General features: G+C 41.5%; 1 protein-coding gene across 1 annotated transcript in view; it reads left to right on the top strand.

Moving 5' to 3' along the window:
- Positions 1-21,455, top strand: part of RSU1 (Ras suppressor protein 1) — a 103,954-nt gene extending 82,499 nt beyond the window's left edge. Inside the window, exon 9 of the mRNA XM_066198404.1 lies at positions 21,000-21,455. Within this exon, the coding sequence (XP_066054501.1) occupies positions 21,000-21,102 (103 nt within the window). The 3' untranslated portion in view covers positions 21,103-21,455. The remainder of the gene's footprint in view (positions 1-20,999) is intronic.
- Positions 21,456-21,945: the final 490 nt, after the last annotated feature.

The raw sequence follows: 21,945 nt of genomic DNA, 5'->3' as shown, positions 1-21,945 counted from the left end.
ACGAGGGAGTGTGCCTTGCCCTTTTCTTTGGGCAATTTCTTTACAGCAGGGGTGCACCCTTGTTAGCACTTCACAGGGTAATAGGTAGGTTGTTAACTAATGGCTGTTTTCAGCCTCTAAGTTGTAGACCATAACAACACAAATACATTCTATTTCAAAGGGGGGGGGGGTTTAAAGGAAAAAAAGAAAGGGTTTTTTGCTGAATTCAGAAGGTGGGAGTTAGTTAGCACTTAATGTATTGAATGCAGTGAGGGAAAATTTGAGCATAAGGTACAGAGACATGTAGGTTGGATTTGGATGAACACATTTGTGTGTGGAAAATTATATACTGTCTCAACGAAAATTACTTCTTTCTTCTGAAAAAAAAATGTTTTCTTCCATGTACTGGGAGAAGTTACAGTTCTCTCATTGTAGCATGTGTAGTTTTTTCCCCCATACACATAAACAGAAGTACTATTAAACTAATTTTTGCAAAAATAATGTAATTCCTTCAAGGAAGTTTCTTTCTTTCTTCAAAATGTTTTTATTTTCTGTGTTGATTGTTTTATTTTAAAGCCGTGAACTCCTGGCCTGTTCTTCATTGTTCTGGCAGGAATAAAAAGTACACCACAGATACATCCCCCTCTTCCTAAAAATAATTTCCAAATTAGAAAAAAAATGTTCAGAAAGGCTCTGAGAATATCTGATTGAGAGTTGCCAGTACTGAAATAATGTCTTAAGAGTAAAGAATAAGAACAGAATCAAGTTAAATGAAATCTTCTTGATTCTCCCAGGCCAGAATTAACATAGGTACAGAATGAGTGTAAAATGAGGAGTAATAACATATTATATGTATTATATATTTTATAAATATATGTATATCTATATAAAACATAAATATAACATAGTGTAACAGCCGTTTAAACAAAATAGCAGATAAGGAAGCTGTATCCTGGAAAAAATGTAGGTCAAAGTAAAGTCCTGCTCTTTTGTCCTTCCTTCCCTGTTTTTGTTTTGGCTATCCACAGGCGATCCTCAGTGCCTTTGTTTAGCAGGGATAGCATTTGAAAGGCAAAACTCTCACAGGAACCAGGATTTTCAAGAGAAGGTCTGCACTCTGCCTCCATTGATAGACAACATGTTTGGGTTTGATTTTGGCTCTTTTACTTAGTCTGGAGTGGGACCTCATTTGGGGCAGCTGTGATGGTTTGTGACATGGAGCAGTGGAACTGTGTCAGAGATGTGGGGACATCAGCAGGGAGTAAAACTCTGGTTTTAGAAATATTGTACAGGGAAAAGAGGAGATTCTTCAAACATCTGAGATGAATGAGTGCAGAGTGAGCCCTGAGTTGGCTCGTGCTGTTTGTGGGATGCTGGGCGTTACCATAGAGACCAAGAAAGGGGGAACAGAGAAGTTTTGAAGAGAATATCAGCTGGGGCTTTAGTAATGCTAACCTAGCATGTGATATCTGCAAAAGAACCCTGGTGGGGAGCTGGGCACTAATGTGGTATCAGAGCAGGAGAGCATTGAGGTCACCTGGCGTCTGCAAAGAACGACTGAACTCACATCTTGGACACGTGAGGATGTGGTGGAAATAAACTCCCCTTGCATCACATATGCAGGTTATTTCCAAGTCATCTATAGGCATGTTTCCTGACAGGGTAATTGCTTCTGGTTCCTCTCCCATCCCTGAAAATATATGGTTTACTTCTAGCAGTGACTGGTGTGGAGATAATTGCTAAATCCTTAGTGTCTTGAGATCACCACCCACACATCCCAGAGGCTACATAGGCTCTCCTGCTCTGGCTGCCTAGTTCTCTTGGCAAATAAAGAAAAATGCAGACTGACCTTTTCCTTGTGCTTTGGCAGTCATTTTGTGCTCTCTGTGTTTTTTTTTCTGTTGATTCAGAGAAAATGTGGAGTTGACATTGTGGTTGGTTTGTGTTAGTGGAACAGATTTAGGAAGATGTGCAACCTGCACAGCTGTCTTCATTAACGTCCTGTGTCTGAGCTCTTGATTTTCATAGACGGATGTTGAGTGTACTCATAGGCAGCTGGCTGGACCTAGCACTTACCCCTCAAGACTGGGGACCCACCCACTCCTCATGGAACTGCATATTTCTCCCAAAACTGTTTGGGCTAACAGTTGTGCATAGGGCCAAATGTCTTCTCTCTTCAAGCAGATAGTTTTAGCTGTATTGCGACTCTGCTTTACAGTAAGTCACTATCCAGGATTTGCACTAAAAAAACTCATTCCTGCTTTAATATGAATTACTGTCTTCTACCAAATGTATGAAGCCCATCAAGTGGGTACAGTACTAAAGACATCGAGTAAATTAATTATGTGCAGGAAGGAGAGTCAGGACAGAGTTTGTCTCTACAGCATGGAATCAAGCTGGACAAGACTAAGAACTGTTCAAAATCAAGATATATGACTGCTCTGATACAAAGTAAATAGCATTTTTAAAATTAATGTCCTTGGCATTGGCTGTGTTAATACTTCCCTTTTGCAACATTTATTTTTTCATTAATGGAGCTAATGTGAGTGAGAGATGGATGTGAAGAAGTGCCAAGCACCATGTATGTTTAAACGGGGAACAGTCTGCTGCAGTGGGTGCTCATGCTGACTGTGCTTGTTCTTGAAGTCATGGTACTGAAAATCATAGAATAAGGAGAACAGCATCTGGGATGTATGCTCCTTACATCAGTCAAGAGCCCCCTATACCATAAGGGCTTCATGAATTCACATGGTTTGCTTGCTCATCTGTTCCTTTATTCCTTCCATGCTCTCTTCCTTCACTGAAATGAGAGTTGCTGCATGTTTCCTGCAATATAACGGCTTTGTCTTCTTTTGCCAGGGCCACTTGCTTTTCCATACACGAAGCTTGGTGTGTCTCTTATTCCTCTTTTGACCTCGTAGCTCTTCCTTCCTCTCTTCCATCTTTCCCCTAGCTTGGCCTTCCTTCCTTTTCCTGAGGCAGTTTTTTTCTGGGGGTCAGCATTCCTAAACTGTACTGCAAGTCCCTTAAGGAAAAGAAGGAAATGGGGGTTCTTCTGTGCCAGACTCATTAACTCTGGCAAAGAAGATGGCAGCCATTCCATGGCTCTTTGGTCTGTAGGCCATTACCCCCAGACCTGGATGGCTGAAACAGCTGCTGAAACAGCTGCATATGATAACCACTGCAAGAGGTCAAAAATCCTGTGCATATATATACCTTTTCCCTCTCATTTTCTTGCTTTCATCAAAATGAATATAACATTTTCCAGTGCCTAGAATATTCCACAAAATGTTGGAATTTATCAAATAATCTATCATCCTGAAATTATCTTGTAATAGACAAAACTATGGAGAAATGCCACTTGTCCAACAATCATACCCAGGGATGAAAGCTACCCTACCTATGTACAAATAGGTCAACAGTCCTTAAACACAGGTTTTTTTCTGGGCTAAATCAGTTTCCTTACAAAGCTGTTCTACAGACTTGTCTTATAAGTCTTTGGCAAGAAATCAGGCTGCCCATTGTTCTGTGTGTCTCTGTGCCATTGCTCCCATTCCTTAACACTTTTTCTGTCAGCATTGCACGGGCCTGTGGGCTTTGAGTGACGATGAAGTTTTCTCCACAGCATCTATGCACATCCCACTGTGCAGTTACACCTCCCAATTCCCACCATCTGATTTGTGAGGGGAGTTTTGTGTTTAAAAATGGATTGATCTGTTTTCTTGCCTTTTCCTTTTTTCCTCTGCCTAGGGTTTCCCATGCCTTCATCATGTTGAATCTGCTAATCAAAGAGCTGCATAGACACATTAACTTGCTGACCTGACAGAAAGTATGCACCCAAACCAGAAACATTTTCTAGAGCAGGGTAACTACAGTGCTGGAAAGTGATCTGAGCAAACTGTACCATGAGCATTAGACTAGGAAAAGAAGTGAAGTTTGTATGCCTTTGTCTTTGGTTACTGAGGTTTAGTTACATTTATTTTGAATTTGCAGTATGGTTTTGTATTTGTGATTTCCGTTCTGCTTTGGTTGGGTTTTGGTTTTGTTGGTTCTTTTTTTTGTTTTGTTTTTGTTTTTGTTTTTTTTAATGAAAGGAAATACTTGCTTTTTGTTAGAAAACTAATAAAACAGACAATGGAAATTTTCTTGAACAGAAAGAAATATGAGTGGTTCTGGAATTTGTTTCTTTTAAGTTTCAGTGTAAAATACGTCAAAAAGACTTTTAGTTCGGAAGTTGACGTGAAGCATAAAAAACTACTTGAGTGTACTAGTATTTAGCTTTTGAATTGAGTATTTTTAATTAATCAAAATATTTTATATATATTTCATTTTGGAGTTCAATCTTGATCCAGTTTACTTGCTGTGATAAAGCTTGTGGTCCATTAAAGCCCAAAGAGATTCATAGAGAGCAGTTGTTCACTATAGTATCATTTCTCAAAGATAAATTATGCAGCAGTAAAGACAAGTTCATAAACTTTATTGTATTGCTTTAGTAGCAGTGCTTTAGGTTCTACTGGGAAGGCAAATTCAACACTAAGGCCTTCCCCAAGGTTTATTAAACTGTCCTAGAAGCTGCCAGTGTCATTTTTTTTTCCATTTTTGGACATTTTTCCAAGCTCAGTAGTTGGAGAGGGAAGAAGAGGATGGTCTTTTTTTCTTGCTCTTCAGTAAATCTTTCTGACTTTCTGCTTCCACTAGCATGTACAAGAATCATACTGTGAGAAGAAAATGATGCCCTCTTTACTTGATTGACTCAAAGACACACAGCTTTTTATAAGCTCACCATTTTTCTTCAATAGCATGTGTCTTTCTCATAGTTTAAAAATTATCTAGAAATAGAAGTTACAGTTCTTGAAATTATGTGCAGCTATGAGAAGTATGTATCATCCACATTTTCCATATGTCGAAACAGTGTTCTAGTTTTATGGGTATAGTAAAAAATTATAAGGAGTAAACAGTCAATGGAGTGGAACCTAATCGAATACTGAAAAAATCAGGATTAAAGTACTTTACATTAATATTTAAAAGACTTTCAGGAGAAAATATTTTTCAAGCCTTTATGTGGTAGTCCTGAAATACAAGGTCTTTCTGGCCGTTGTAAGCTGTACAAATGCAGTGTTGGCACCAGATGATCTGAATATGTTTATCTTTGATTAATGTTTTCTTAAGAATTTCAGGAGATCTTTAAGCAGCTCTCATTTTTCCTATTTATATCTGGGTTTCATTTTAAATAGATAGAGATATATAAGTCAATATTGTAGGAATATTGAATTATTGCTGATCTAGCTGATGTTGGAGTCTCTTCAGAGACGTAGTTCAAACTAAGTTACATGATGGAAAGATTTAAAGAAGGGTAAGAGGGAGAGTTTATGTCTTCACTGCTTATGCAGGTCTATCTTTTACAGTACAAGTGCAGTTTTCCTGTAAAATCCAAGGCACAGATTTATTATTTTTTTTGGGGCACAGTATCTCTGGGTGATTTGAGATCCAGGGAACTGCAGCTACATCATGGTAAATGCACATTTTTCCCTGTGAAGGTGTTATGGAGAGGGAGCAAACAAAAGCTACTTCTCCTGTAGTAAACGTCTCATTTTGGTAGTAAGAGGGAGCCAAGCAGTGAGCTGCTACCTTGTCTTTGAGTCGTTTTTTAACTTCCACTGCCTGTAGATAAATCCTAGGAGGTGAACATCAGGATATTAAGAGCAATGTCAAAAATGCAAGCACAATCATGGTGAAATGATCCAGATGTTTCCTCTCTATGGGAGCAACAGTGTGGATCTTGAACCTCATGAATCTCTTTTCTGAGTCCTGTTTTCTAGAGCATGTGCTAATCAAGGGGGAAACTGTCTGGAAACAATTAGAAAGCAACCTGTCCACTGTGCAGTTGTTCAACTGAGGATCCCTCTTTTCTGTATCTGAAAACATCTGTTGGTCACCTTAGAGCACTGAACAGTGAGCTGAAGGTAGCTCAGTAGAAATACAGCTCTGATGTGTGCTAGAAAATATGTTACCTGAGATGAGACTAAGAGAAGCAAGCCATCTTCTGTGTATGCTTTCTCTGGCACCAAGCAGCTTTCTGACTTTTAGGGACTCAAATGTTTAATCTACATGAGCACCTTTCTATTGATGCTGCTCATTTTGATTGTCATAACAGAGCAGAAAAAAGGAGGTGAAAACACAGTGTCAAATTCTCCAGGGCCTGAGCATACAACTGTTGTGTCTAGGCAAAGCTGGTATTTATAACGGCTCTGGAGTGGCAAAGAAATGAGGCATGCTATGAGGGAGAAGATGTTTTAGGCCTTAAAGAGGAATTGATTTGTGGTTATTATTGCTGCCTTTGATCTGCCAACAGGGATCTGAAACTAATCCACCAGAGCAGCACAAGTCTGATATATCAAGCCAGATGGAGATGCCAGAATAGGTTATGCCTGCTGTCTTTGATGCTGCGTTATCATGAAGTGATAAAACAGGTAGTACGAAGCAAAGCAGGCAGAGGATGGGAGTGTGTGCACTGCAGGAACGCTGCCAGCAGTGTGAAGTGACTGCCTTGTCAAGCTGTTAAAGCCACTGCAGGATCAATTAGCCATTCGCAGCATTACCCTGTCCTGGTGAGAGGCTGAGGCATGCGACCACACAGAGGACTTGGTTGCCACACAGCCCTGAACACCTCTGGGTGCTTCCATGCTAAACTGAGGGAGTAGAAAATGCAGAGTCCCTGTATTTCAAAAGTAATCCCGCAAGTACAAATGGCCATAGAAATAAAAAAGGTGTTTGCATAAGGACTTCTGCTTCATACCCATACCGTACTTTTACCCCAGCTGTGGAGTGTGTCAAAGTGAATCTCATTCTCAGATGTGCTGTAAGCAGTGAAAAGGGTCTAGCTGCTGAGATGTTGGTGGGATTTTATCACTTCTGGTTGCATTTTGTTTAGAAATTAGAGGAGTTTGAGGCTTAGTATAGCTATTAATTCTATACAGATCTCATCATTATCTGAGTCAGCTAACTCATTGCATTAGAAGGGCTTTATATAGATGTTGGATCAATTAGCAGTAAGTTGTCAATAAATGTGTCTCTTAGACACTGCAATTGACAGGTTAATGAAGTGCTTTCTCAGTGACAGAGAGGTGTTGACAAATCTTTTGTCACTTTGCTTTGCTTTTCCCATTCCTGCATTTCTCATAAATCTGCTCCATATCACAACCTTGGGGAATGCTGGGATTAGAATCACAGAATCACAAAGGTTGAAAAAGATCTTTGAGACCATTGAGCCAACCGTGAGCACAGCATTGCTAGTCTACCTCTAAACCATGCCTCTAAGCACCACATCTGCACGTATTTTGAATGCTTCCAGAGGTGGTGATTCCACCACTTCCCTGGGCAGTCTGTTCCAGTGCTTGACTGCCGTTCCAGTGAAGAAATTTCTCCTAATATCTGATCTAGTATCTTATCTTTCACAAGTAAGGGGGTGCCTGTTTGCTACCTTGTGTACATAGGCTGGAATTTGGAAAACATGTTAATAGCCTATTGGTTGAGAAACCAGAAAGAAAGAACCGAGGACCACGTTTTCCCTCCCTGCAATGTGTTCTCCAACATGTTTCAAAGAAGATGCAAAGTAGGTGATCTGCAGTTTGTCCGTCAAGGCTGCAGCATTGTGTTTAGCTCCCTGTTGTTGCACTCTTTCTGCCTTTGTTGTTGCCGTGGCACTTAGACTGATTCAGTACAAGTATTTTCAACTGTATGTTCCCTTTCCTCTTGCCCAGAAGAAGGTGGAATCACTGGTTTATTTTACATCACACTTGAAGGTTCCTGTGGGTGCCTTTTGCAAATATCTTATGAGTAAACTAGTTCTTGTCCTTTTCAGTAAAGTTCCATATTTGTTCCTTTAACTCATGAGCATTTGTAAGCACCAGCAATTTAGGATAAGTGCTGCCTACCCACAGCAAAAGGATGTTGAGCAAAACCAGATCAGTATGCATAATCCCACCTTCCTTGCAAGAGAAACTATTTTGGTCAATGCGTGCATTAAGAAGTCACAGAGTGACTCATTGGCCTTAGCTAGTACGAGCACTTGATGAGAAAGCATAATTTTCACTCCACTGTTCATAGCCAGCCTAGATATTGTTCGTAGGTTGTTGTACATAGTTTGGGGTTTGTGAGCCACACTGCAACTGCAGATTGCCTTTTAGCTTGCATGGGTAATTGACCTTAAAGGCCAAACCTTGGACCCAATGAAAACAGAAGCAAAACTTGTATTGATTTTGTTGAAATCAAAATCAGGCTGACACTGTATTGCCATTTCATCTTGACAGACATTGGGGGAGAAGAAAGCCTTTCAAGAGGCTTTATGTTTTTCACACTGTGGGCCCTGAAAGACAGTGAAAGTAACTTGGGGAGTTGTGCAGATTGTATGACGTCAGAATTTAACTGATGTCAGTCTTACTGCTCTTTTCCAGCAGGTTGGTCAGCTTCTTGCTTTGCAAGAGGGAAGGAAGCCAGTGTAAAAATCTGCCATAGATTAGGGATTCTTCAAAGGGTGAGGACTCACATACTAAGTGAGACTTCTTATCTCACCCACTTCATCTAGCACTATGGGATACAAATCTAGGAAAAACACTGCTGTCAAGAAAACATGACTATATCACAGTTTGTTTCTGGTAGATGAAGGGAAGCCCAACCTTTTGCTCAAGGTGTTAATGGCGTGAAAAAATACTATGTGATTTTCCTGTTGTTTTGGAACCACCTCCAACTGTGGGCAAGTTTGTTTTACAGAACAGAGCTTTAAGAAAGAGGACAAACTAAAAAAGAAATGGTAAACATTCAAGCAAATGTTACTGTCTTGTGTTGTTCAGGAGCTAGTTTGGTTTGCTGATTGCTCAGTTTCAGTGTGGTCTGAGTAATGAAGAGCTGACTAGTGAGCCTCATTTGGGGTAATTCCCTCAGTACTTTGAAGCACAGCAAAGCCAGAAAAACTCTAATGAAAAATAATGGAAAGGTAGCTGGGGGCTTAACTTATGATCTCTGCTCATTACAGTAAGCGACATTTTCATTGCAGTGTTGCCATAAAGGTTATTGGCTGCAACATAGCATAGGTCCCTCCTGAAACGATTCTGGAACAGCTTTGTTGGCACAGTAAAAGCCATGGAAAATCACCAAAGATTTGCTTAAAAGCCAGGGAATTGTTTGCCAGATATTAAGGTTGTGATGCATTGTTCAAAACTAGCTGGAAAATTAGGTGAATAGACTGTATCATTTTATTACGTGGTTTCTGCGTGACCATCTTTGGTCTTCCACAGTAAAGTTATATAACTGGAAAACCATTGTATTGATATGTTTTGTTTCCATATAGAACTACTCAGTCTTTGGCTTTCAGTATTTCAGCATTTTAACATATATGATGAGAACGGTCTTGAAATTGACTTTGAATCACCTTTTTCCTTTACACATGTGTTGATTTGTCAGAGCACAACTTACTGCTGTAAGATTGACATAATTGGCATGTTTGTGCCCGTGTTGGCCAGAGAGTAGTTGAAAGGGCTGTGTTTGGGAACTGGAAAGACTTTCATTGACCTGTTAAAGCACGTTAAAAAACTCTGTCCAAGAACAGCTTTTCTGCAAAGTGTATCCATCACGAGTTAAACAAAGCCAATTCGTATGGCCAAGTGAAATCAGAATGTCTGAGATATGTAATATTTCAGATGTGGTCCTTGGTGTCAAAAAGCAATATTTTCAGTGCAGTGTTGCCATAAAGTGAAGTGAGTTTCCTTTATTCTTCACCTTCTTCCTGGCAGTGCTTTTGAGCAGCTAAATCCAGTGTCGTGGAGGAACCAAGTAAATTCCTTCATTAATGGCAGTGAGTAACTGCTCCATATCCCTGTTCTCTTGTCCTTGTCAAGGCTAACCACAGTCTCAGAACATGTGTATACACATGGCCAGCCATGGGCAGATTAGCATGATGGGAGGACAGATGGACACATGAACACAGAGAAGACAAACAACAGCCTGACTGCATTCCTCAACACCTTTCCCTGCAATGCTTAAGGGAAAACCCTGTGCCAGGGATCCCCCTGATACCTGGCTCCCCAGTCTTGATGTTTCAAATATCAGGCCCTCAGACTGAGTCTCACCAGCCTACATCCCCTCAGTCTTTCTGGGCGCTCATCCTAGAGTCCCTTGACCACTCCAGTATCTGGCACTCAGTCCATGCTGTTGACCAGCTGATCTGTCTTGAACTTTGTGGATGGGACATGTATGCATGCTGCCAGAACAGAAGGCACATTCACACAGAAAACAGCTAGAAACAGGGGTTAGACAGGACAAAGTCAAGGTGATTTGGCATAGAGTTCTGCCAGGCAAGTGTTATGACCTCCTGTGCTTGCACACTGTTGACCTCATTTATTCCCTGCCTCATCCTCTTTTTCCCTGCACTTGCTCTCTGCTGTCATCCTTGGTCACTCACTTCCACTCTGCTGCTCTGTCCTCATAAGAACTCACAAATCCTGTATAATCCCTAAATACTCCTGTTCAATCCCAAAACTCTGTCTAAGCACCCCACAGTAAATCCCATACCCCCTTTACACAGTGGTCCGCAGAGCTCAGATGGCCTCCCAGAGTTTCTTGTGTTGGGTCGCACAAATTGATTGTGTGACAGGAGTGGGACTTTTTCTTTTCCCTTTGAGGGTCTCAGAGGTCGTGATTCAGAGGGTTAGTTTGGTTGAGTTCCCCACCTTATCACTGTGTCCCTTGTCACTGCTCAGTCCTTACGTTTAATTTAAGGAGCTGTTGGAGAGCCGGCCCTGCAGCCAGTTGGGATGGTTAGAGGCAGACACCCTGCGAGAGGTGAGAGGTGTGTGAGCCAGCCCAGCAGAGCAGGGCTGCTGATTAAGCCCTGTGTGTGGGGAATTGCAGTCTCCTGAATGTTCTCCATGCTACTGCCAGTGAAACTGGTCATCTTCAGTGTGCAGCAGAGCAGGCTCAGATTAACTCAGACACTTCAATTTTGCTTAAAAAAAAAAAAAAAAAAAGAAAAAAGAGACCCTCCATATCAGTATTTCCCCAGAGTCCCTTCTGTACATTTTATTGGTACACTTTGTCTAGTTACTGGAGAAGAAATACATACCTGTCAGACATAAAATAACTTAAAGAAAGCTCCTTAGCTTGCACTTAGCTATTTTTGCCCTCTGTTTTCCTTTTTTTAAATGTTAATTAGGTACACAGCAAAATGCGTGTAATAAATCAATAATAAAGATTATGTAAGGGCATTTTATCTGAGCAGTAGTGTAGCATTCAAAAAGGAAAGTGAGCACTGTTTTACTGAAGCCCAAAGGACTCCACATGGACAGCATTATTAAAATAACATAAGAATGAAGAATACTGTGCTCAGCTGTCTCCAGGAGGATGTCTGTGCTGCATGCCAGTATGTTTTCTGTACCGTGTTTGCTGCCTGTCCAGGGTTAGTTTGAGATCAGGCAGGTGGCCTTGAATGTTGTCCCAACAACATGGGAAATGGAGCAGCTATTGATTTACCTATTGCATGCTCACAAATTACAAATACATAAAGATAAGGTTTGTGATGATACAGATCACTTCAGTAAACAGAACACACTTCTTTCTCACTTGAGTTGTCTTTTTCCTTCTTAGCGGTACATTTTTATCTGCAGCTACCTGTGCTGGCATCTGCCAGAGAAGCTGAGCATGCCCATGCAGTTTCTGTGGCTCCTGGTTGATTTTCATGAATTAGCTGTAAGATGCCATTTTTTCTGGCAGATACCTCAACCCTCAGAGTTTAAACTGATGCCTGTATCTGGTTCTAAATTGGATTAAATAGTGCTCTCCTATTTAGGAGATGTGGCCTATGCAGTTTTTTCATGCCTGGCGTGGATTCAGGGACTGGTCTGCACGTGTAGGATCAACAGCTCGTTGCTCCATTCAAAATGGAGCATGAGAAAGGAGATCAGGCCTGAATGTGCTTGAAAATCTGAGTCCCAGGTAAGAAAGTCTTCATAATTGAAGTAGTCTGATAGGATTATCCACATGCAGAAATGAATTGTTCTCTCCCTTGTCCTCTCAGGCTGCTGTTTCATTATAGTGGCCTAGCGGGGGGGTTGTTTTATCAACATAATAGATTCTCTAGATGAAATCTTAATTCCTGTTTGTCTCTGTTTTGAAAGAAATAAGAATAAGCATGCCCTGTCCGTTCCATCTTTGTGACAGTTCCATGGAGGCCCTCCTTACGTGTCTCTCTGGATTTGTAGCACAGCTGAAGATTTTCAGTGCTGGGGTCCCTGGGTATCAAGATAGATCTTTCAGAAACTAGATGTTAGTGTTCCTTGTGCTTTCAAAATTGTGTCTGCCAAAAGCCATGCTTCTTGTAAGGTCTTTCAGGTTGGGTATGCAAAATCGTTAGCCAGCTGTGCAAATCTTGGCCTCTGCATTTTCCTGTTTTAAAAAAATGGGATTTTTTTTGTTAGGCTTCCAGCTGTGCTTCCCTTACAAGCCTCACATTTAAAGTACTTGCTTCAAAAGGTTGCTAGCCTCAGAGAATATAAGGAGAAGGCTTTCTTTTATTACTGTGTATTAATTAAAGAAATACTAACACCTACTTGGAATTCCTCTATGGAAAAAAAAGGACATTAGTTCCCCATAACATGCAAGATGGTGAGTTCAAAGAAGCAAGGATTAAATTAACCATTTTAAGAGCAAATGTGTCTGGCAGAATTAAAATTACCCATCTATTGCCAGTCCAATAGTAGAGCGAGTGTTTGTAAATCATAGTTACCTCAGCTCAAATCTCCCCTCACTGACACATCAGGTCTGGGACCTCTGAGCTGAGGCCACAGGTCCCTCTGGTCAGGGTCTGCCTCTGACAGTAACCTGTAGGGATAGAGTGTGGGAAATGTGGCATGTACAGGTTGTGTCTTTCTTTCCTTCAGGTATACAGAACAGCAAATAGACTGGGGTAGAGAGGTCCAACAGAAGGGAGCCCTGTGGAAAACTGAATGGTGAAGTAGCCAGTAGGAGACACGTGGGATTTATTTTGGAGGGTGCACATTCTACACAGATGCTGAAACAGTGAGCTCCAGAAACTTTTGGCAGAATACTTTTTTTTGCTTGTTGAGATGTGGAGTGTTTTTAGGCAGGAATTCTGAGTAAGTCAACTTTGGACTGTGTGACTCAGCAGAGTCTCTAATGTAAGATAGCTAACAGCTTGTGAGAGTGCAGAGTGGGAACATAGAGGGAGTGGTTGGGTGGACTCCATCTAGCATTTTAAAATAGCTAAACATGAGTGTCTGCGTGTCAGCTAGCTACCCACTGTCCTCTGTAGCTGGTGAAAATCTTTAACAGAGCAGTGCAGCTAAGCAACTCACAGCAGACACTTGTACCTGATCACCCAAAAAGCTCTTTACTCCACTGGCTGCTTCATTACCCAGATCTCCACTGACTGGGAGACACAGGCTTGAAAACTGTGCTGAATCCTTGTCTTCTTATCTAATTTGGGCTCCAAAAAATGAAACTAGCTAAAAACACTAATCCAAGATGGGAAGAGCTAATCAGTTCCCCTAATGAGTACCTGTGGGGTGAAGACCCAAAAAAGCATTTGAGTGTATTAGTAATTTCTTGTGATGCAGAAAGTGTCATTAAAAGGTGAAATGCAGGACTTAGGGGGAATTAGGGATAATAGTGACAGGCAAAGTCTGCAGAAACTGTGTGTTATGAAGATAATTGAGGCAGGTGGAAGGAACAGAAAAATAACACAGGTTGTTACACTTGGGAGTGTCTTGGGGCTGGGCGCTGGCGTGTGTAGATTTGGGACAGTCTGAAGCATTAAGCATCCCAGAGCGGTAACGGGCTACAGAGGAAGGCACGCTGCTAACCTAAAAATAGTGGAGCAGTTTCACAGCACATTGAGAGCTGCAGGTTCAGTGGCCCAGAGGCTTTTGCAGCACGTGGCACTGTCAGCACCTGCCCCCTTTGCGGTGGTGCGGTGCTTCTCGGGGACCTCGTGTCCCGTTCCTGGCTAGCTCGGGCACCGATGCCGCAGTAGAGGTATGGTTTTGTATTCTGAGATATGTCCTCGATCCCGTGGGCTCTTGCCTTCAGCAGAAGCGTCAACAGTGGTGAGGAATAAGGGAGGACTCTTGTGAGAAATTCAACTGGGGTTTATTAGCCCACGTGGGACTTGTTCGCACCCAGAGAAATAGCCCACAAAAGCAGGTTTCCTCTCTGTACAGCACCTTAAGTATGGGGGTGGAGAAATTGAAAGGGGGCAACTTGGAACCAATCCAGAAGGAAGAGGGAGTGACCCAGAACATAAATGACAGTCAATAGAACAAATCAATCAATCAAGGGAGGGGAGAACAGGGACCCTGCCAATCACTCGACATCCTCACTAGAACCTTCTAGACATCAGGGCGAGGCTGTAAAGTGATGGACAGGACTCATAATTGTGATTGACACTTGACAGTCCCTTGGGGGAAATCAAGAAGGGTTTAACATGGGGGTACATGGGACAAACCATTGTAACTTATATAAAATAGTATAAAACAAAGAACACCTGCATACAGAAAACTGGAAAACCCAAAAACACACCACCACACCCCTTCATCCAGCCAGTGCTGCCTCCATCGTGGAGCAGGAGAGAGCTGCACAGACAGGGACAGGCCAAAACTGAGTGGTTCTGAAAAAACTTGCGAGAGCTTCAGATGATGAACATCGCTGACATTGCTGCCACCTGCTCTCAGAGCACTTGAAAACAAAGGGCAAAAAGTCAGCTGAGTAAAATGAATCACTTGTGTCTGGTTTTCCTTACTAAGAATCCTAAAGCTGCAGTTTGCCATTGGGGTGTAAGGAAAACAGATACTGGTTTCACTTACCCATGCAGTGTTCCTCTTCATTGAGATCACCTGAGTTACATCACAAAGACTGAAAACATTATTGGCGAACTACCACCATAATATGATACTTGCACAGTAATTTTAACCTCCACTGTTTTCTCTCACTGGTGCGTTGCTGACCAGTTAAATCCCAGTATGTGTCCCTTTCCTGGGAGAGAGAATATGTGGTTTGAGGGGATGACATGTTAGCAGCTCCCACATAGAAAAGGTCAGTCCCAGTCACTCAGAGGGGACACCAGAGCAACAATTATCTATGCAAAAACTGGTATGGCAAAAGCACCTTGTTCTAAGTGCATGTGAATTGTAACTAATGCAGGGTAGCCAGCATGTATCAGTCATGCAAGCACTTCTTTCAGGTTTGGGTTTCTAGTGATGCCAACACTGATTCAGCCCTTCCCTTCTCCTGCTTCATCACTGGGGCTTAGGACTATCCTGTCGAGGTCACTGTGAATACCCACTTTGAGGCTTTGTCTGAGCCCTAAATATCTGCCTGACCCTGAACTTCAGCTTTTGAAAAATCAAGCAGAGCTGGAATGCTTCACCTTTGTTTCCTTGATTACAGTACATAGCTGTAATGTGATAGCTATCTCTCCAGGACCATATTTAACTATGTGGTCCTTTTTATACTGCATTCTCACCCTATAGATCTGTTAGAGACGTAAAGTGAGACCAGTGTATTTCTCACGGCTCAGTCTTGAAATCCTTTTTCAAAATGCTTAAACTCAAAAAAATCAATGTGTGCCTCAAACACTTTGCACTAGTTCCCTAGCTTACACGAGTTCTCTCTTATCTCTGGGAGCATGTAGCCCTTGGCTAGTGAGCATTTTGTTGTACAAGAGAGAAAAATTGAAGGTAGTTGTGGTGAATTTGTTTTTCGAAGCGACTCTTCTGACCTTTATGAATTTAAGAATTTTAACTATGGTTCTGTTTTTAAGTTCAGAGATTTTGGTAGCAATACTGTATGCTTTCAAGTTACAAGGTTTCGTGCCTGATCTTATGCTGTAAATTGCAACAATTAGCAATTTGTGGTTTAATTTAGAAGGATCCCCTACTTTCCTAAATGCTTAAGTAATGTGGCAAGCTGTGGTTATTGATTCTCTCTGAATTTATTACAAGAAAGCTGTATTCACTCTCTCCTCTTGGGAATGCCTCTCCTGAACTGCATGCTTGCTAGTGACAGCTTAGACCCCTGATACATAACCAGAGACCTTGCCTAATATCCTTGCAACTACTTAGGGAATTTTTATTAAGTAAAAGCATCATTAAAGTAGACAGAATGATGAAGTTTAATGAGCATCTTTCTCACTTGATGTTGTTAGTTTTGCTGCTGCAGCAGCCCTGCTGCTGTCATTTGTTACTTCCAGCGGAGCAGGTGGAGAATGCAGGAAGATTTTGTTTATGTTTGCATCTGCATACAAAGAAACACTTTTTTCATGAAAGATGCTTTTTAAAACATATATAAGGAAAGAAAGCTCCTCAGAGTGTCTGTATGAGGGCTTTCTGCACTTTCAGTTTTGCATGTAATCTCCCCTTTAATGCTAATGTAATGAGAAATCTGTCTATAATACTGTAGCTGCGAAGTCTACAGGGGTTCTGCAGTTTGTGAGCTGTGGTTATAGTAACCAGTTCCTGACTGTTACTGCAAACTGCAAGCATCTCAAATATTTGTTTGCACTCCAGATTTTGTCCTTCAGCAGAGGATTTGACCTTCAAGCTGTATGTAGTGTCCTGCTCAGAGCTGTATCAGCGCTGGGAACAGGTGACATTTCAAAATATTCAGTGGGAAGGCACTGCCGTGAATGTGTTATCAGCACTTATGTCACAAATCTGCCTTGAGACCGTAGCCACAATCGTGTCAAAATTCTTTTGTGTGTTTGTGGAGACAATCTACCTTGGCTAAGGATCTAGTCATGCAAACAGCTATGTCAAGGTGCCATCCTCTAGCACATCACCATCCTTCAGCTGAGCAGCAGAACTGTCTGTGTGCATGTCTTCAGCTGACCTCTGCTGCCGAGGATGATGTGCAAGTGTCTCTGCCTAACACGTCTGACTCTGTGGTCGTGCAGAACAGGAGTATGTACCTACCTTGTACAGCTTGGCTACAGCTGTGTCTTTCCAGTAATTATTAAAGACTTCACGCAAACTTCATATCTATTAAAACTAAAGGGTTATAGGTTCTTGTGGAGGTCAGATAATTGCTTCTCTGTGCAGATAAGCTCCATTAGTGTTTTTATTTTGCCTTTTTTTTTCCCCTGCAGCTTTTTTTCCCCTGTGTGCTGTAAAAGTGGTGTCTGTTGCTGTACCAGAAATTCATTGAGAATTTTGAATTTTCTTTTCCCTAGTGTGACAGAAGGCAAATTCTGTCCCAGAGGCATTATCACAGTCATTATTGTATTTAAATATTGTTGTGACACCATATGTCTCCTCATATTTGATGTATGCAGACAGAAGAGGGAAACCCTGTGTGTGAAGGCTAGTATAATCTCTATATGTCTGATCCTTGCTCTTTGACTAGCAGATGAAAGCACTCATCTTCAGTTGGGATAGCAATGTGCATTGAAACTCCCTCTCGTTTTGCCAAGGAAACCTAAGTAGATATATTTGTTTTTCCTGTTTCAAACCCAGTAATTACTTTGCTGGATGACACTTTGGTGCTCATGCTGATAGAAGTGGTTGGATGTGAAAATAGGTAAAAAGAATGTGAAAGTGCTGTAGATGTCTTCAACTCATGTACATCTATTACTACTAATGTAGTATTTGCATGGGGCAAAGGGAGTTGCTGAGGCACCAGTAGCACTGAATACTGTAAGGAGCAAATATCAAAAAAACCCCAAGGATATCTACAGGTCAGTTGGTGTTTTTACTGCTTAATGCACGCAGTGGCTTCTGGACCTCTTTTCATAGTCAAAAAGCATTGCCCAAGTAGACTTTACCAGAATTCTGAACTTCATTCAAAATTGTCAGTATTCAGGTTTTCTACATTTCTACATTCTGTAGTCAGCAGAATTCTCACCACACCCTTTTTCTTCAGGAAGGTTCACTGACCTGAGGTCTGACAGTCCACATGCTTGAACATTTGCTCTGAGAAAGGAGGCGATGAGAGGCGGAATGAACACCCAAAGGATCACCTGAGAGGGGAACTTACATAAAGTTTCCAAAGCAAAAATGGGGAGCCTAAACCAACTTGAGCAAAAGGAGGGTATATAACATTTGACAACCACTTAAGCTGTCTCAGTCCTCTTTGGGTTGGCACTAACAGGGCAAAGGAGCTGTGGGGCAGCAAGATGTGGAACACAGGACAGTGATAGGGGTTTTCCATTCCTATCCCCAAAGGATTTTTGTGCTCAGATACAGTGGATCACTGGATTCTCTGTTAATTAGTGCCTAAATAAAGTCCCAAATAAAGACTTTAAAAAGGCAAAAAACACCTTGAAAGTTGATTTTGTATTTACCTAACTAGTGCTATCTTCTAAGAGTTACAGAATTACTGCTGACTGTGGTTCAAATGCTGCACTGCATATCATTCAGAACAAGATGCTGCTTGTTCCCTGACTACTTCTGTCCTGGGTCAGTTTCTGATGGGACAGTCTCCTTAAATGTCACTTCTGTGCTCTTCTGCAGTGATATAGCTTTTCATAATACTGAACCATCTCCTTCCATAGACTCCCTCACTCAACTCACTTTACACCTTCCGAAACAGGAGTTATTTAGGATGTATATTTGATTAATACACATACTGTGTACTTGGATAAAATACAGCCTTGTGATGCTGAAGCTTTATCTCTTAAGAAATAAAAGAAAAATATGTGTATTGTAGATAATATGAAGCATGTAGTTATCGCAGAGGGTCAGGGCTCTCTACTTTCATCAGGAAATGCCACCTGATCCCTTGTTGACAGTAGGTGATGGCACACATAAAATTTCAGTAAGGTGAAGTAATGTCATAGTTTACAGTTGTATTTTCCTTGAGCAAGGCTGTTTGGCTACAGTACACCTTGACAGCAGCCTGCTTAGCAGCATGATGTAAAACTTCAGCTGCTAAAAAGGTGAAAGCAAGCACTTCCTCTCCACCCCACCCTACAAGAAGCTCTAATCCCACTCCACAGTCCAAGAATGCCAGGGTTGAAGTATTGTCTTGGTTTAGGAAGACAGGTATCTGCTAGGTAAAATTACAATCAGAGGCTCTTTGGCAAAGATTTGGGAAATAGGAATAGCAGTTCTTTACTAGTATGTAATACAAAGCAAACAAACACAAAAAAAAACTCCCCCCCCCCCCCCCCAAACAACTACAGCATTAATGACAAACGACAACAGTACCAAGAACCTTGAGGGCTTTGTTTCACAAAACCCAGGGCAGTTTGGTTTCGGTGTCCCTGCAGGATCCTCAGAGCACCAAGCTGAAACAGTGAAAAAGTCCCGGGCTGGTAGCTGGGATGGCAGGGTGTCCCGGCAGGCAGGGGCAGGATGTCCCGGCAGCGCAGGGGGTGCAGGGTCACGCTGCAGCAAGAGGAGCAGCACTGAAGAAGCCGAAGGCGAGGCAGAAAGCGGCCCAGCTTCCGCGAGTGGCAGAGAAAACTCAGGATTCAGGTCGAACCGGTGATAGTAGATTTCCCAGGACTGGATCCCTTTGGCCACAGTGAAACTCCTCCAGCCAGCAACAGCCGTTCTCTGCTCGGCGTGCTTTGCGGCGGCTGAGCTCCTCGAGGAGCGGCAGACACGCATCTCCCCGAACGCCGGAAAAAGAAAAGCCCGCAGCTGCATCAAGCTTTGTCTTTTACCTGCGTTATCTCCCCCTTCCACCTTTTGTCCACCTCTTTGTTTCGGTTAAGTACTCTCAAGTATCCAACACTTGGTCTCCTTGGTAACTTGTGGGGAAAAAATTCTTTAGAGAAAGAAGGAACAAACCTAACCCCCAACAAGTATCTTCTGGATGCAGCATCATAAAGCTCAGAGCAGGTGTTAGCTTTTAGTCTTCTGACATAGAATTAGAATGGTAAATCGAATAGAGTCACAGAGTCACAAAGGTTGGAAAAGACCGCCAAGATCATATGTAACAGTTACTTGGGAAAACAAACATCATCACTCCAAACATCCCCCCTTCCTTCTTCTCCCAGCTTTCTGTGATGAGCAGGATGTGGTATGGTCTGGGAAATGCCTTGGGTTGATTGGGGTCATCTGTCCTGGCTGCATCTCTTCTGAACAACTTGTGCACTCCCAGCCCTCTCACTGGTGGGATGAGGAGCAGAAAAGGCCTTGGTTCTTCTGTGCAAGCCCTGCTCAGCAATAACTAAAATATCTCTGCAATATCAACACTGTTTCCAGTGCAAATCCAAACCACAGTCCCATGCGGCTACTATGAAGAAAATTACCCCAAGCAAAACCCACAAAGTACATTTTCAAAAAGCACTTTATGTCAATAAGGGAAGTTAAGTTTGAGCTGTGTTTATTTTGGGTAGGTTTTTAATTTATTCTAATCAGCATTACTCATAAATTGTCTATTAATTACTATGTGATATTTAGCAAGATCCTCTCAGCCATGTAGTCCATTTAGCTTCACAGTGAATGCTAGCCGTCTTAATTGTAGGATACTTTGTCAACATTTAATCAGTGGTACTTACTAATGTGGCATTGATGTGTTGGTATCTGTCCCAGTGCTATCAATCATGTGTGAGCAGCAAAGGCAGCTGTGACACCATTGCTCTCTGTCACATTATCAAGCCCCTGGGTTTTCTGGTTAGGGATGATGCTCACTTTGCTCTAAGCAGGCACTCTATCTCTCCAGTTCAACCCAATTTTTGTCATTGTCTACTTGAATACACATCCTTGCAGCCTTCCGAGCCTCAGTCCCATAACTGCAGAGTAAAGGTTGCTAGTTTCTGAAGGCAAAACTGATTGCTCCTTCACTGCTCCAAAAGCCTGCTCTTCCCTGATGTTACTCCCCTGAAAAGTCGCAAAAAACCAAATGTTAATGACTGCAGCTTGAGACCTAATAGAAAATTCAGTGTGTTGAAACAAAATAAAGACCTGTTTTTTTTATTTCTAGTAACTAGATGCATTGTTCAATGTGCTGCAGAGTAAAAGTCTGTGTTTAATGGTTGTATCACTTTTTTTTTTCTCCTTTCCTTACAGTCTTTATGGCCGACATATGCAGGCGAACCCTGAACCTCCAAAGAAGAACAATGACAAGTCAAAGAAGATCAGCCGTAAACCTCTGGCAGCCAAGAACAAATAAGTGCCTGGTTTCTGCCTCTGTTGCATTGTTTTTGCTTGTGCCTACAATATTTCTACACATCTCTTATTACATATAAGAAAGCAGGGATTAGAATTAAATGCAATTTACAATGTATAATGCTTTAGACGATACTGATAGAGGGAAACAAAATTACATATGCTCCTAACTACGGTCACATTGATGTAGCCATTTAATATATCACTGTCAAACATATTTTAGCTTTTCTATTTATATGTATATTAACGTCCTCTCTTCACACGTGTCACATCCTCTTAATATAGGGGAGTTTGCACTTACACAATATTAAATTTCATATGATATTCCAAGTGATTTTAATAAAACTCTTATTTGTATTGTTGTTTAGTTTCTTCAGTAGGACTTCTGAATAGGAAATTCTTTGAGGAATGTATGTGTCCAGTTTCCTGTAATATGATGATTTCTTCTGTAGGAATGTCGTAGCATTTTATCTGATCCAAGTTAGTTAAAATGCAAAGCATTCTGTTCAAGGAGTGAAACATTTTAATCAGTTTCTTTCTCTTTTTTTATGTTGCTGTGGACTGCTCTTTTTGCCTTGAAGGTTATTTTGAAATCAAGGAGTAGGGAAGGGGAGAGAGGAAAAAAAATTGTCTTTGTAGAGAGCTGCCAATTGCCAGACTCAGTTTGAGGAAGAGAACTTTGTCATTTGAAGAAACTGGTACCTCTGCCAATTTTTCAAGTGATTTTTTTTCTTTAGGCAGAAAACCCAAATAATGTGTTTAATCTCTGCTTAAAGTACTTATATTGAAGAGCTATTCCAAATGGCTTTTGAAAATGCCACGGGTTCTATATTTATCTATACAAAGC

The sequence above is a fragment of the Chamaea fasciata genome, unplaced genomic scaffold (genome assembly GCF_029207755.1).
Source record: "Chamaea fasciata isolate MVZ Bird 193981 ecotype frontalis unplaced genomic scaffold, bChaFas1.0.hap1 SCAF_1, whole genome shotgun sequence".
NCBI classification, from domain to species: Eukaryota; Metazoa; Chordata; class Aves; order Passeriformes; family Sylviidae; genus Chamaea; species Chamaea fasciata.
The sequence above is the reverse complement of the archived record's forward strand: the minus strand, read 5'-3'. Positions and strand labels throughout refer to the sequence as shown.